This window comes from Antrostomus carolinensis, unplaced genomic scaffold, assembly GCF_000700745.2.
Source record: "Antrostomus carolinensis isolate BGI_N321 unplaced genomic scaffold, ASM70074v2 scaffold19480, whole genome shotgun sequence".
Taxonomy (NCBI): Eukaryota; Metazoa; Chordata; class Aves; order Caprimulgiformes; family Caprimulgidae; genus Antrostomus; species Antrostomus carolinensis.
The window spans coordinates 87,800-104,948 of record NW_010289320.1 but is presented as its reverse complement, the minus strand read 5'-3'; the positions used below and the strand labels follow the sequence as shown (position 1 = coordinate 104,948).

Genomic DNA, 17,149 nt, shown 5'->3' with positions numbered 1-17,149 from the left:
ATTTATTTCTGGCAGTCCCAGTTATGTCCCCAATATGATTTTATATCAGGTAAATGTCCCCATATTATATCATAATATGTCCCCTAATTTGATTTTATATCAGGTAAAGTCTATTTCTAAAGCTCACTTCCATCATCTTTTAAATGAGCTAATTAAAAAAAAAATTTAAAAAATTAAAAAAAAAAAAGAAGATAAAAACTGCAAGAAATCTGTAGTTCAAATTCTGTTCAGGTCTCCGAGACATGCTTTATAACATAACAATTTTATATACCTCTGGCCGTACTGGGTCTTCAATGCCAACAACACAGATGCAAGTCAGGTCAGATAATATGTCGTTTTCATTGTCCCAGTCAGGCTCCGGGCTGCTGTTAAAGTCTCGGAAAGCGACACAGATAGTTCTCAGTCCATCACAGGCCATAGGTTCAATCACTTTCTTCACCATTTCATCTCGGTCGCGTGGTCTGAAGATACGAGGTTCACCAGCTGCATTAAGGATCCTGGAACATCTTTTTAATTTAGGGGGGCGGGGGGGGAGAAAAAAAAAAAATCACAAAAGTTGATTGCATATTTGCATGACAGCTGAAAAGTATTTCCTTGTACCAGCTCATTTCATTCAACATTCTCATTTTTTGATAGCAAGTTTTAAATTTCTAGTGTAAGTTTCCAGATTAAACAATAAGATTCACTTCTGAAATACTAGTGAGAACTTGTTTGTAACTTATTGCAGAGACACCAAGATCCTGTCATTAAATAAGCCAAACAGTTGTGCAAGAGTGAGCACTTAAAAAAAAATCAAAAAGCACAGTAACAGATTATACTACTGAAGTGTGTCATATTTCTGCTGTAAATAGCAAATTCCAAATAACAAAATTCCCATGTATGTCTTATTAGTCTTAGGATGTTTTGCTTTTTTGGAAAAACATAGCAACTAACGCATTGAACTTACTTCTTCAGAACAATTTCAGAGGCTCCTTTGCTGTACATTCGGAAACTGCCATCTGGCATTTTAATGACAGTACTCATTGATTTTCTCACAGAATTGAATGTGTAAACTTTATAGAGTTTCTCCTCTGGGATGAGGTTCCGAACAGGTTCGTAATCCTGCTTCAAATCCAGGACAAACCCCAAGAGGCCACACTCTGTCTTATTGCCGACCTGGCGAGGCAGGCCACCCTCTTTTTCTGGTGGCTGAAGAGAAGAAAAAATGAGATATGAATTTCTCTAATGATAAGCAGTATACCATGCCTTCTGAACAATTAATAACAAAGTTCAGTGTACAGTTTATGATCTGAAACTCTAACCGTGCAGTCACGTGTCTTCCAGTTCTTAAAAGCTAGCAAAAAAATCCATGGAGCTGTAACAGCCTTGAAGCAGCAATTCTCACAGTGAGGAAAAGCTCTCTAGACAAATAACTGCATTTGGTCTCTTGCATTTCCTTTCTTTTAAATTAGCCATTGACAGTTGAATTCCTTGTGATGGTTAGGCAATACATCATTAAAAATAAAGTAACTTTCTTTAGGCTCAAAAATAATTACTTCTCATTTGTCAGAAACAAGAGTGTATTTCCATTTCTCACTTGCTTACAATCATATTGTTTTGCTGACTTTCATGGTTATAATGGTGAGTTATAGAAAGATCTGTCCTTTTTTTTAAAAAAATGTAAAAATAAACCTGCATCTAATCATAACAGTCAATCTCAGTGAAAAAGGTATTTCCAGTAGTACCTAATAGTAATTGCTTCAGACAATAAATGCTTTGTATGCTAGAAAAAATGGAGTAGGCTAAACATTTTGCAATTCCTGACAATTCTCAGTCCTTCTAGAGGCAAGGAAGGCTTTACCTTCCCATTCAAAATATAAATGAACAAACATACATTTCATTTACAAACTTTTTGGAGATGTAATACACCCCAAACAAAAAGTTCCTGTGTTGTCAAGACTCCAGATTGACTTAAAGTGACCCATGTATGAACTATAGACTATTTATAAGCTCAATTTTCTTGTACTTAGTAGAATTAGAAAAGTGTTGCTTAAGCTAGGGCTAAACTATACTTATGGGAACAAAAAGTAGGAAAAATCCTTTCATAATTTTAATTTGCATTGAAAACAGGTTTTGATTGGACTCGACAAAACTGTAAGTCATCATTTTCAACATGACTTAAACTTTTCCCTCACATTTTGCAGAATTAGGACTGCATACTATATTCAGAATCCATGTTTAATTTCACTATCATCCATTCTTCTTTGGAAATTAAATTTCTAAGTAGATGGAATTCCCTACATCGCCCCTCAGTGCGATGAGGGGTAATGCAGGAAATTTTTAAAGTTGCAGATCAGTAATCCTACTTAGATTTGAATTTATTTATTTGAACAAGTATGGCCACAAAAAGGGAAAAGGGGACCTTTAAGTAAGCATCAGCAATTAAGTCAGTACTCCAGAAAACCACCAATTGCAGGTAGTTTAAAAAATGAAGGTCAGATAGATAATAATAGACTGGTCTAAAACTGAAGTAAGCAAATAAACACAGATTTTCCATAAGAATCATCTTTCTATCACCAGGAAAATATATACGTGGTGACAGATAGATTAATGTCATTTCTTTTTCAGAGAGATGCATCTATGGTGAGTAATACATAATAATGTAAAAATCTCTGTCTCAAAGAGATTTATCCTTCCAAAAAGAATTGTAACATCTTTCCTCCATATGAACCATCATTTTTACTGAGTTATATGGGTCACAATTGTGTTGTGATGGCATTTTAGCATTACTTCAGGATCAACCTAAAACACTGACACTCAGCAAAAATGCTAATATGATATATTAATTTTATTATATGTTATAATGTAGCCCTGCTATAATCCCATTACACTGTGATGTAACTTCCCTCAGGATTCTCAAATTCACTTAAGAATCCCTAATTTAAACCCCAAGAGCTTGTAGTTACGTGTATCTGGAAGGATTGTTACATTCAGTGGACATGAAAATCTCAGGAGTGAAAAAACCAACCCTTTAAAATACAGTTTTGTTTAAATAAATTAGGTTCATTTTCATTACATTGCAGGCACATGGTTCCTGAAACCTGCTAAGAACTACAGGTTTCTCAAACAACGGAGTAATCAACTTCACTGCCTGGGTAGTGATACTGTGAAAGATTTCTCTTTGCATATCATATCAAACTCTTTCCACTTTAGATTTACATCCTCATTTATGCTTTCGTCCTCTCTGCCACTGAAGTCAGCAAATCTCAACATTGACTTCAATGTGAATGTGATCAAGCAAACACGCTCTGGAAACCAAAGACATACAATCCTAGACAATAGTTAATTTATACACGTGATTTCATCATGACCTGATATAACTGGATATTGAAAAATCTACCCACATTTCACAATATATAAAACTAAATATTAGAGCACCTCTAAAATTACTTTTATTTCAATGAAAAGTAGATCACACTCTCCTCCTCTTACTGAGCTCTAAAAATAGATTTCTCTCAGTGAACATCTTTTGAATGCAAAGACATTAAGTAAAGGGAAAAAATAGCAGTGAAAAGAAAATGAACAGACATTTCAGAAAGGTTTCAAAATCCAACAAGTGGCCACCTCCCTCTAGAGCAGCTGCTGTCTCCATATTCTTTGTACATTACATTATAATAAAGCATATGGTGGTGAGAGCTGGCAAGTAGCACTTCCTTTCCCGCACTGTTTCAGCTCACAATCTATACACCAAAACTGGTCTCCTTGCAGATTGTTCTTGACAATCCTTTGCAGAAGCTGCTGGCTTTTAAAACTTCCTACTGTGCTGTATCTAAATTTATTTCTTGCTGAAATCTGCAGTATATGGTACCTGGAAAACAATTAAAAAGGACAGCCAAAGGGGTTACTGTTGAATAATTTAATTAGGAACAACTTCATTGACTCCTTGGAGAATGAAAGCCCTTTGACAACATAGGAGACAAAGCCTTTGAACTGAGATTTGCAAAGAGGAACTTAGTTTTTTTTGAATTTTCTCAAGAGCTCAATGAAAGATCTTTTGCCAGTCACAAGGCAGTTACATACTGTACAATCTTCTGCTAAAAAGAGACTGATCCAAAATGTGCCTCCAAGAACAACTTCCCACTGATCCTTGTAAAATGTTTTCAAATCTTTCTTTCAGGTCTTTATATTATTTAGGTAATAATAATATTTCAATTGTAAGTACATACTTGAATGTAAAACAAACTGCAGACAGATGTTAAAAAAATTGTTGTTAAAACTATCAAACCAAAATAGGTTTCTAGGTCAAAGTACAGCTGTATTATTAGGGCTTTAAAATACCAACCCAAAAGCTAGTATTGACCTAATACTGAATTTAGATTACAAAGGGAACATTCAGAAATATTTCACTGAAAAATAATTTACTAATAACACATGTTAAGGAAGAAGAAAGATAAAACTGTGGCCATAACTTAAAGAGGTGCTTCAATTTTTAAAATTAGATTAGGAAATGATTATACTTCCATTTTTACCATAACACTTACTAAACCTCATTTTTCTCACTGTCACTTTTGATGTGTAAAGAAAGGACCCGCAAAAAGATCCAAGGAGCCTTTCCAAATGAAAATGTGAAGATTTCATATGTTAATCTGAAGTCTTCATTTGTTTTATGTTATTCTTCTGTGTTCTACAGGTTGAATACTCCTTTAGAATAATGATGATTGTAAATATACCAATTTTATGAAGATAAAAACCTAACTTTGCTATAATATTATATCCCTATTGAATGTTCCATAATAGGCAGACAGACTGAGGAAGATGCATTTTTAAAATTAGATTGTGGAAAATTTCCATTCTATGTTTTATTTACTCAAAAGGAGAGAATGGAACAGGATGTGCAGGAATTTTTCTCTGTACATTTAAACATGATATATATGCAAAATTAAATGAGAAGGATGAATACTGTTGGAACCATGTGATATTTTTATTTTTTAATTTCTAATACTGTAAAAAGGAGAACTGCTAAAAAAAAAATATAGTACTATAGTTTTTTATAGTAATTTAGAGATATTCCCTCATTATATAATTTGAGTCAATGGTTTAACAGAAGACATTTAAAGCAAGACTAAACCATACTAAATTTATCATCAAATGCATCAGCTTTTTGTAGATACAGGTTTACTCAACTGACTTGAATTATGTAAGATGGGGACAAACATTTTAGCAGGGCCTGTAGGGGTACTAGTTTTAAACTAAAAAGGACAAGGGGTAATAGTTTTAAACTAAGAGAGTAGATTCAGACTAGATGTAAAGAGGAAATTTTTACCCTGAGGGTGGTGAAACCCTGGCCTAGGTTTCCCAGAGAGGGGGTAGAAGCCCCATCCCTGGAAACATTCAAGGTCAGGTTGGATGGGGCTCTGAGAAACCTAGTCTGTTTGAAGATGTCCCTGCTCACTGCAGGGGGTTGGGCTAGGTGGCCTTGAAATGTCCCTTCCCACCCAAACCATTCCATGATTCAACGACTTCAAGCTAAAGCAAGACAATTCAGAAATGACTGTTTATCTTAGAGAAAAACTTAAAAATTAAAGGAGTGAGTTCTTTAGACAAAGATTAAGAATCTAAGCCTTTGCTTGACTGAATGAAGTCTCCCATTCCAAAATGGTGAATGTTTTCAAAGGATGTGTGAAAAATAATAAAGCAGTAATACTAGACACTGGCTGTTCTAGTTTTCATTTATGATTTCTCTGAGATCCTGTTAAATATGAAAGTTCAACAGCAGCACTTTTTCCTGTCTTTCATAGTATGACCATTTCCATAGATCCTTCACCTCAGCTATCATCTGGATTCTGGTTGCCAAACACCAGAAACAAATTTGCTTTATCTTCTCTTTTGTTCTTTACTATTTGTTTATTGTTTTCTCACTCTATCGCCTCTGCATAGCTACACAGGAATGTACATCGCTGCATCAGATTGCAACCGAAACTTGGTTAAAGCTTATCTGGAAATAAGCTGCTGCTGATATGCTGAGATTCTTTCAATAGAAACTTTTTTTGCACTTTCACATGCTGTTTAGAAAGCTTACTTAATAATCCTATCAGACTTTTCTCTCCCCAAACGATACTGTGGAACTTTCCTTTAGTTTTATTGAACTGCTGCCCACATTATACTTTCAGCACCGTCTCAGTACATAGCATAGTCCTGGCTTCCTGGGCAGACCACAACTGCTGTATTAATTATATACGCAACTAGGATAATACTAATTAACCAAATTCCAAACATTTTATTAGAATCCTTGAAAAATCTTTTTGTAGATAACAGCATCCTAAAGATAAATTTCACTACAAATACCTGGCATCAGCTCTAAGCTGTTAAAATCTTATGAATTTACTTTACTAATGTCTTTATTTAGGAATAAAAATTAGCCTTTATACTTTTTACAGATTCGGATCTTTGCTACCATTGAGGACACATCTAGAATAATGCTCTTCATTTGACTGATGTGGAAGAGCAAAATTTATCCTCAGACTGTTTAGAATTTTAAGTAGTGATTCCTATTAGTGATCAGTAAGTTACCTCTGTTTTATACAGAACACAGAAAACAACATGCTTTCTGATAACATACATGCTATTTTACAAATTGGAATCATCACTGCAAGGTACAATGCTGTTGAAATTCAGTGAAAGTCAAAAGACAGTTTGAACTGGGGTCAGCATAAAGGATTGAAAAAGAACAGTTAACAACTTGGAGCTCATTGCATAATCACTGGCATCAGAAGCAGCAGACTGCATTAACCTTACATGCTGTTCTGATCGCACTCACTGGATTTGAAAAGCTCAACAGTTAAAAGCTTAAAGGTCTGAAGGGGTTTTTAATTCTTATGCACACTGCTGAGCAGACTAACATAGGTGTTGCCATTCACTTATGTTATGCCTGTTCATCGGAAAATAAATTTTATCTCCTTTTTTCCTTCAGAGGATTAAAAAAATTTATACACTAAACTGATACAGATCTCTTCCTTTAATTAATTTCAAGCTCAAGCAAAACATTCCAATTCCAAAAAACCAGAGGTCTGCATCTCTTCAGGATGGTGAGCTTCTTAATTCCTGACTTTGATCAGTTTGCTCCATAATGCATCATTTTTTGGGTGCCATGATTACCCATTCATCATTTCAGAGCCCTATGGTACATATATTTGAAATTTGGCTCTAAAGTAGAAAACAAAAGAATGTTTGTGAACTCTTTAATAGAAACTGTACATGCTCTGGTAACAAAGACTAAATGTATTTTCTAAATATAACAGGACTTGTGTTTCACATGGTACATAATGGTGTTACACACCACTGCACAGAAGCCAGAAAAATATCGTAGGGTGGCATGCAATATGTTTTGAGAGATGCTAATACAGTTCATCTAAAATAAAAAAGTTATAGGCTTAAACAAGAAATTTGCTTGTGAAGTGTTTCTGACAGAGAGGAGACTTGTGGGGGAAAAAAGATGATGTTCACCTTTAATGGTGGCATATATTTGGGGCTCGGGGATTAGCAACAGCATAATGTTTTGTAGGAAAAAGAATCACACAGGAACAATCAAACAGAAAGTAATGAGAGAAAGGAAAGTGGTTTTAGTAAATTCCCCCTTTATTACCAAGCCTCTCCCTTTTTCTTTAAACACTTCCTACATGATATAGACAGTTAAACATCTCCAACATAGACAGGAGGACGTGGACTGTTTGAATCCAAAATCAGTGTAAGGAACAGGATTAAGAGAAAAATAGAGTTTTCACAGATGTGTATTGGTAATCAAGCATGTCAGCAGTATTCCTTGGCATTAAATAGGACTAAAACAAAGGAGCATGTAGAGAGGGAAATAATAAATGGACCACATAAATAAATAAAAATCCAGAATTTCACCACTGCTGCCCTGAATTGATGTGTCCCCCATATGTCTATTCTGAAAAGACTGGAAAAGGGGACACAAGAGGTAAATCCTTTTGCTTCCCATTATCCACAAAACCTTAATACCCACAGCAGCTCCATTTCTTGGGAAAATTTGCACCAAATAAGTTACTTCAAGTTATTACTCAGCAGCCACCATCATAAGCCTATCAAAATCGAGGCAACTGATTCCAAATCCTGACTGACCGGCACTGATTTCTTAGCCAGCCTGATATGCATCCCAGATCTAGATAACCTAAAATGAAAGCACTCAAAACATGTTTCAGCACTCACAAGAGTTAAAACCTAAAGATTAAAATAAAAAATGTAAACAACAACATTGTTTATACATTTGTAAGTTGTTACTTAATACTAGTGGCAGGCGAGATCATTGAAGCAGCTACATCATTACTCTACCTTGAATGCAGGCAGCAGTCTCCCATCAGAGACCTCCATGCTGCAGTAACACTGCAGTCTCAAAGTACATCTATATTGCATGTCAAGGCTAAATCAGGACCCCAGCTTGCTGGCAGCTCCAGTTGCTAAAGCTGTAAGATAACCTTCACATCTCATGGTGAGAGACTGAGCAGGACATCCTGCTGAGCTCAGTCACGCTGTCTCAGCAAGAAACGAGTAGCAGTGGAGGAGCGGTTTGAGAGACGTCCCCATCACTGCTCAGACATGTGCTGCCCCCGTCCACTGACATGAGGCAGGCTCCTCACACCCGTGACAGCAGTGTCATTTGGCACTGCTCCGCAGCACAGGCCCCTGTCTTCTTATTGAACAATCACATCTGCTCAAACTTCCTAGGAAATTGTAACAGGAATTTTTTGACTCATTACTGTATAGGGTGTAAGAAGCTATATATTTGTAGAGTAGCCAGAATGATGGCATTGTTTAGGTACAACTGGCATAATTAGATCTGCCACAATAGCTGAAGGATATTCAAATCCGGGCTTCCTGCATCAGATTAGCTCTTACGCAGGGTAATTATGTAATTTTTAAGAGGATAATTATTTAATATTTTTTTCTATTATCTGAAGACAGACCTGAAAATGATGCGACAATCTATTTAATTAATGCAATGCTGTGGTATCATGTTATTCTCATTGCTGCTAGCACTGGAGATGGATGCAAGTTTATTCACATATAACATTATATAAAACCAGTGGATGTCAACATCTCTTGTTGCTTCAAATAGCAGCAAGGTAATAATCACATAAAAAGGGGCCAGCTGTAATTATGTAATGTATCAGTGTGACATTTCCTATCAACATGGCAAAGTTAAGAGAGCAGCAGTGATATGGCTCAGTGAATACGGCCTCATGCTCGTTTCAGCTCACATAAAAGGAACAAGGAAAAAAATGGTATTATCCATAAATTCCCCCAAGAGTGATTATGAAAGAAGATGAAATCATGCATGAAGAACAGACTGAAAGGCTGGTGTGACAGTCTCTACTCCCTCTCTTATTGACTGTTACCTATTTTTGCGTTCAAAGAGAGCCAATACTTTGCCCTTTATTTTAATAGCAAATAATTAAACTACCCTTTTAGTCTGAAGGACAGATTTACCTTTGATTCATGCGAATAAAAAAAAGGAGAAGGGCAAAAAATACTACCACAATCATGAAAATCGTTTCTTCTTCTTACTAGTTAAAGGTAAAAGATGGATGTGTCAGTCCTGTACACATTTTTCACAGAATTATTTCACAGAGTAGTTGAGGCTGTCAGGCACCAGCCTCCCTCTTTTGGAAGCCCATCTAAGTCCAGTTCCCCTGCCGAAGCAGGTCCAATGACAGCAGGTCACTCAGGTCAGTGCGCAGGCAGGTTTGGAATACCTCCAGGGAGGGAGACTCCACAACCCCTCTGGGCAGCCTGTGCCAATGTTTGACCATCCTCATAGTAGAGTGGGTTTTCAGCTGTTTAAATGGAGTTTCCTGTGTTTCAATTTGCTCTCATTGCCTTTTTGCCTTTCACTGGGCACCTGTGAAAAGAGTCTGGCTCCAACTTCTTCATTCCCTCCCATCAGGTACTTACATGCATTGATAATGTCTCCCCTGAGCAATCTCTCCTCCAGGCTGAACCTCCAACTTGCATGTCAGGCTCTCAGCCCCAACATCCAGATCATTAATGATTTGAAACTGCATTGCCCTTGCTTATTGATCCCTGGGATACACCATCAGTGATCGCCTTCCAGCTGGACTTCGTTATCACAACCCCCAGAGACCAGCAGTTCCGTCAGGTTTCAATCTACCTCACTGTTCACTTTTACAGTCCATTCTCCATCAGTTTTTCAATCCAGTCTCAAGAACAGAGGATGCAATTTAAAAATTCAGACAAAACATTTCAATTGTCTGTGCATGAATTTTCAGACATGCAAACTGTTGACACATATGAGCAATCTGCTCTATTCATATGAGAATATTACTCCTAGATATAAAGAACTTGTTACAACTAATTAGAACAAAATTTGCTATTTCCTTCAGCTCCACAACCAGAGAAGAAGTGGGATGGCTATAGTAGAAGCTGTATTTGAGGTAGTTAACAAAGCTAAATTTAACTACATTTATCTATGCAATTAATTTAATGGGGCCCAAAGCGAGGATTTCTGATTTCAATTTATTAAAACATTAGCTGAATACTTTTTAAAACTAATAATACCTTTTCATAAAGTCCTGTACATATAACTGAACAGTATTTCTTCTAAGGAACTAAACACTTACATGTACGTTATATTTACACATGTTACAGCTCATTAGTGACTCTGTAATCAAAAGATACATGAGTTATTCCTTTTAATCTCCCAATCCATTTTGGTTCTTTAATTTGAACTTTGTTCTTTTGTAACAAATACTTTACATCTCAAGATTAAAGACATTAAAATAGAAGCTTGGATGTCTTTTAATTTAAACAATAAAAATAATTTTTAAAAAACCCTCTCAATTCCAAATGACAGTGATTCATGGGTGAATTTAAACAGAGGTACATTAATAACAGCACATTACAGTGCAAAGAATGGACTCTGCCTTGTTATGACACTACTTATTAATCATACTTATGATTAGGATACTCCAGCCTTCGTGTTTCATACAAAATGTACTCCTCTTGGAATCTGTACCAGCACGTATCAGCTGCAATTATTTGTAAATTGGTTTTGGTTAGTTAGGGGTTGTTGTTTTTGGGGAGGCAAATGCAGGAGCTCAAGTATATGTAATATGTTAGAGCAATGCTTATCTAATATTTTCTCAGAGGGATTTTTTTGCATGATTGGTGGGGTAATGTTTGAGATGCATTATAAATTCAGTCCTCTGGCCAGTCCCTCTCCTTGTCAGGACACTAAGAAGGATGCCTTTGCAGGGCAGAACAGCAGACTCGGAGACTGCAGCCAATTTTTATCTGATTATTCATTCAGAAGGAAACAGGACAGGAATGATGGAGAGGATGAACATCCTGTCCTTCTTTATAGAAAAATTCTCCCAAGAAAAACTTGTCTCTCACCTTTTCTAAATACATAGCCCCTAGCAAACCAGCATGGATCAGTGTCAGCCCTTCTTCTTTGGAGTGAAGGGAAGTGTAAGGTAACTTAATTCTCACTTGAGTAAGTGGAACTCAAGAGGAAAATAACAATGGCATAAGAAATACACGGTGGAACTTTTTAAACACACTCAATACTTCCATTCAGTATTATGAGCAGGGAGCTACATCTGCTGCCCCACACTCATTCATAATTTCACACGGGTAAGATGTGCCAGTGTCTCCATGAAGACCTGCCAGTAGCCAGCCAGACCCTTTTGCTGTGTGTGGTTGCACTTACACATGTGAAACATGCTTGTAGTAGTACTTATTAAAGTTGTCCAAAATTTTTAAAACCTCTTTCTAGAAGCTTAATTTACCCATGCCAGGTGCCTGCCAAAACAGGTCTGTCATTTCTTCAGTGATGCTAAGGAACAGTGTAGTTTTGACTATGTTCAAATACTCCAGCAACCTTTCCTTTCAAAACTTCCCATTTTCTCTGCTAGACTCCAGCTGGGAAAAGGATTTTATGTAACAGATGCCTTCTGCCTTCTGTCCATCAAAGTCATATGCCCTTGAGAAATCAGATCCATCAGAGTCATATGCCTTTGAGGAGTCAGTGCCCCTTGCAGTTTGCTCAGTGTCTGTGGTTATAATTCTTCAGAATTCCATCCATTCTAGAGATTTTTCCAGCTTATCTGGCACCATCGCTAAAAGCAGAAAGGCCATCATTTTTGGACACCTTCCCACACTCAATAACACAGAAATATGATTGAGGAGCCACGAGCTTCACATACAAGAAGAGAAAACTGTAAGCTTGAAAGAAGTACTAGTAGTGGAGTCTACCTGCAGGAGAAGCAGGAACTAGAATCTGAAGCATAGTTTTTTTACTTACTGTATATTTAATACCAACTTTCTAGGGGTAGCTGTGAACTCAAAAGAAAAGAAAAACATTTTACTTACGTTAACAGAAATACAATAAATCTTACTAAGTGCAATTTCATTCCGAAAGAACAGCAATGCCAAGTCAATTTAAAGTCTTTTTAAAGTCTGTAAAGTAAGTCCTGCACATTTATTGCTCTGAAATGAGCAAGATTTTTTCTGTCTTATACTTTATTGCTGATCTGTTGTATTTCAGGCATTGTACCAGCTGAAGTGTTTTGGTTTTTTTTTCCCCCCTAGAGGAATAAACCACATTGGAGTTCTGAGAGTAAAAATAAAACTTAATAAAAACTATTTATTATATATTTATGTAACACACATCTGAAAGGAAACTAATGTTGTATTTCATTATGAGGTGATTCATCCACCGCATTGTTTTCTAATAAGCCTGTTTGTGTATCTATAAAACCACTACCATTTTCTGTAAAATTGGTATTAAATTATCACATTTGAAATTATTATCTTCCTGTTCCTGATGACAGGGAACACAAAGAAAACCTACATTAAAACAGATGTGCTTGAAGTAAGTGGTTTTACACCCACTCGTGAAAAAACAAAAGCTCCCATCAGGAAAATATGCTCCCTGACAACATCCCCTACAAAGTATTAACACTAAATTCTGACCAGCGTATCAATCAGCTCCAAAGTGTGACAGTTTATCTCAGTGGGGTATCACAGGCATGAAAAGAAGTACATATTAAAATAATGCATTGTGCCGACATATTTTATTTAAAAAAAAAAATAATAAAAAAAATTCCTAAAAATGATCAGACAACAATAAGCAATGTTTATATATCTGGATGAAAACACTTTGGAATACCTTGCAGGAAACATTGACTTTTAAAGCCTGCATTCATCAACAGACGGATCTGGAAACAGTTGGCAGTTATCCCTATAAGCGAATCATCTTTTGCCAGTACAAGATGAGTGGAAAATAGGAACATGAAAGGAAGATAAATAACATAAAAGAAAATCCTATGCAAGGTAATAGGAAAAACAGTTGTTGCATCATAGCAAGTTAAAAATCTAATTTACTCATTTTCATACAAGCAAGCAGGAAAAAAAAGCAGCTAATGTGGTAAATGATATTATGGTAACAAAAAGCTTCCAAGTGACTGTCAGTCCTGTTTATAATTTTGCAGTGATTGTTTATTGCAACAGGAATAAATGGAATCTGCCTTCACAGTTTGGCAATTGCAAGGAAGGCAAGTACGAGGGAGATTATTATTACCTTGGGTTTTGTCACGTGAGGGAAGAAAATAAAAAAAAAAATAATTTAACTTGATCATAAACTTTTAGGTACTATGGGAATGATTTGTCATGCTATATTCTACAGTGCAGGTTTATTTTATTTATCCATCTTCCCTTCCTATGTTCAATTGTTGCTGGGGCAGGACCATCACCCCTTTGACAGAAAAGATGACTAAGGAACTAAGAGTTCACAGGAGCTGCAGTCCTTTTATTGCCAAATTCCTTTACAGTTTACTGTATAATTAGAACTTCACTGAAAGGACTAGCTCCACCTGGGCACATCTCTCTCATCTTCTCTACCTGTAACATTTCTACCATACTGTGGGGAAACCTGCCTTGCCTCTGACAACCTGCCCACTAATGAAAACACACAACCTTCCAGAGGGTACAAGTGTTGAAAGCAGATTGCCAGGACAGCCCTGCTCTGATCTCTGCTCCCTAAGCCCTCTTTGCTTAGGTTAAATCCATCCCACTGACAGCTGCCAAGAAGCTTTCTAGGTGGCTGATTCCATTCTACCCCTCACGTACAACTCCTCCAAAAGGAGACTTTATTTAAAAAAGCTTTTTGCTAGTAAGACAAAGACCCTCTACCTCTAACGGCAGAAAGCGTATGACTGGGATAGTGAAACATGTCCTGTGCTTTACACATTCAAGTTGTCTTTTCTAAACATCATTATTTCAGTTATTAACTCAGAAGCTAATTTAGTGAGAAAAGCTATGAAACTATCACAGTACCTCTTATTATATAGAACTTCAATGGCAAGTGATGTGTGAAGATCATCACTCTGCTAATTACCATTCCCAGAAACAGAGACGATTAACTACGTGATCTATTATCTCTAATAATTATTATTCACACAGTATATAATATGCACATTATAGGTTGATTTTTCCTGCCTAGCTAGATCTGAGAAAATGCTTTTGAAGGACTTCATGAACAAGTTGTAAAGAAAATATCGTTGGGATTTTTTTTTTGTGATTATTGTCTTGCTTATATATAGAAAGATACTTTGGCCTGCATTGTCTGCTCCCATCTACAATGTATATACACATCATACTGTTGTGTAACACTCTGGGAACAACATACCAAAACTAAGATACAAATTTACCTATCATGGTAATAGTTTTTCCCTTGAAGTAAAAACTCTTACAAAATATACAGATTTTTAGAAATCAGATCAATCAAATTTCAGTCAAATCAAATAAATTTTTAATTTTAAATGGATCAAATGCACCATTTAGCTGGAGACTCAGAAATGCCCCAGACAGTATTTTAACGTCATCACCTGAGCACTTCAAAAACAAGAGCATATACAATTTTCACAAATTTCCATGACCAAACTAACACACTGAAAGCAGCCAATGCAAGACTTACAGTGCCATCCTCAAGTTACTTGACTCATAAGACAGCCTTACTGACCTCAATCCAACCCTACTCAGCTGGAAGGTGCCACCCTGAAAATAATGCACCAATTTTCTGCATTATTTTCTGCAAAGCAGATTTTCCTCTGTGTTTCTCCACACATGGTGTATTCAGGAACTTCTTGTAGCCCTAAGATTGCAGAATACAAACTGTAAACCTGCAGCAGAGCTTCATGAGTTCATATAAATCCACTTGTTCTTTTTCAGACAGTGAAAAAATTAGTGTCTTTGAATTCCCACACCAGTTCAGCAGTCTGCCAGCTGAGGATTCTCCCCTCACTACATCCTTCTGTAATATTTTCTGGACGGCTTAAAGTACAGGAGCAGTAGAAGATTTTGCCATTCCAAATGTATTCCATGGTGACAGTGCAGGAATACGATTCAAACCAGTTGCTCCTTCCTCTTGCCTCCCTCCCCCAAAGCCAGATGACACTGACAAGCCAGTTCAGCACCATTACATGGGCTAAGTCACAAAAATTCATCCCAGATAGGTTTCTCACTGTTTACTGATTTCCAGGATTATTACGTAAGGATAAAACCTTCCACAGATCTATCCTTGCATAAAATGCCTGTCAAATAGCACTCCTCCTCTTCCTCCCCATCCTTCTCAACCTTAAAACACAAGTTACTGAAATCTTGACATGTTAGCTAAAGGTGAAATTTATTTTTGAGCATTGCCTGCAGGAAAGAAAGCAGAGGTAAGAAAACCATTACAAAGGATGGTCTCTGCTCAGATCATCACCAAAATTCACACAAACCCTTCCAGTCCAAAATTACTCATGCAAACCTCTCTGTGGATAAATCTTCCAACTGTATGTGGAGAAAATGTGATGCAGTAAAATTGGGAGAGCCATACAGGGGGAGCACACCACAAAGAATATGCGTGAGCTCTGCTGCTGCCAGGTTATAATCATCTTTCTTCTTTACATTCCAGTTTTACCTTTTTTCCCCTCAATGTGCCCTCACTGTGACCTTCTGCTTTCTGGAGTTCTCATTCCTTCTTCCACTGCCTATTCTTCCCTAAAGCTGACCTGCCTTCTTACAGGCAGGGCAGCCTTGAGAGACAACCAGCCTGTCTGTCTGATAAATGACTGATCTTTTTCACAGACTTCAAGTCAGCGGCTGGAGCTGCCAGTTATATTTGTGGTTTAACATTAATGGCAGGGAAGTACAGAAGGAATAAAATACAATTTATAGGCCAGGCCGTTTACTTGGGTTGTCATTTAATGTTATCATAAAGGAAAGCTTTCCTCAATCTATCCTTACTATTTTTTTTTTACCACTTCTGTCCCTATTTCTGTCCTCATTTTTTGTGTATGTGTTTTTGTTGGGGTTTTTTGAAGTAACTATTTTAACTTAGCACATTGTTAACAGCGATGGGTAAACTTATGTGGATAAAATAAGAGATGACCTCAACCTTCACGTACAGTAAAAACAAATGGTAATTTTATCTGTATTTTAACACAAGAAACAAAGAGCTTGAGAAGAGGTTTTAAGAAAACTGTACCTGAGAGTAAAAATACCTTTCCAATTTCAAATATCAAAATAGCTAAAAATGTAGTTTAGAGGATAAAAGCTGCTTTCTCATGGTTCTTCTTTGAAGAGGAGAATTCTAGTGACAACCAATAACAGTTTCATTTAGCGTGACTGCCCTTGGCAGACAGCTACAATAAAGTATGGGCTCTTTTGCTGTTGCCTCAGGAAACATAAATTCTCTTGGTTTTCTGCTGATAGGTATGGCATAATCTGATCTACTGGGTTTTGAGCTTTGTGTAAGAAATAAAATCATCTTTCCTAAACAGTTAGGGCCTCCTTCTTCCATTCCATTTTGAAAACAAGACTCCATATAAATACACAGATGTATAAATATATTATATAGACAGATAAAAGGTCTATGTTCTGTCAGACAAGAATTAGAGAGCTGCAAGCAGCTGTTAAAAAAAAAATGGTATTTCAGTCCTCTTCTCCACCATTGGTAACTTTATGATAATATTGTACAATGTATGGTAAAATTCACAGACCAACCTACCACTTCTCAAGTTTTTAAATTATTTGGTAGGAAACTTCCAAATATCCATAGTCCCTAAAACAAGTTTCAAGCTGTTTTCAA

General features: G+C 36.5%; 1 protein-coding gene across 1 annotated transcript in view; it reads right to left on the bottom strand.

Moving 5' to 3' along the window:
• Positions 1–180: 180 nt before the first annotated feature.
• LOC104526597 (plasma membrane calcium-transporting ATPase 2) overlaps positions 181–17,149 on the bottom strand; it is a gene marked incomplete at its 5' end in the record, with an annotated part of 81,150 nt that continues 64,181 nt past the window's right edge. Inside the window, 2 exons of the mRNA XM_029085492.1 lie at positions 181–506; positions 947–1,188. Of these exons, the coding sequence (XP_028941325.1) occupies positions 248–506; positions 947–1,188 (501 nt within the window). The remainder of the gene's footprint in view (positions 507–946; positions 1,189–17,149) is intronic.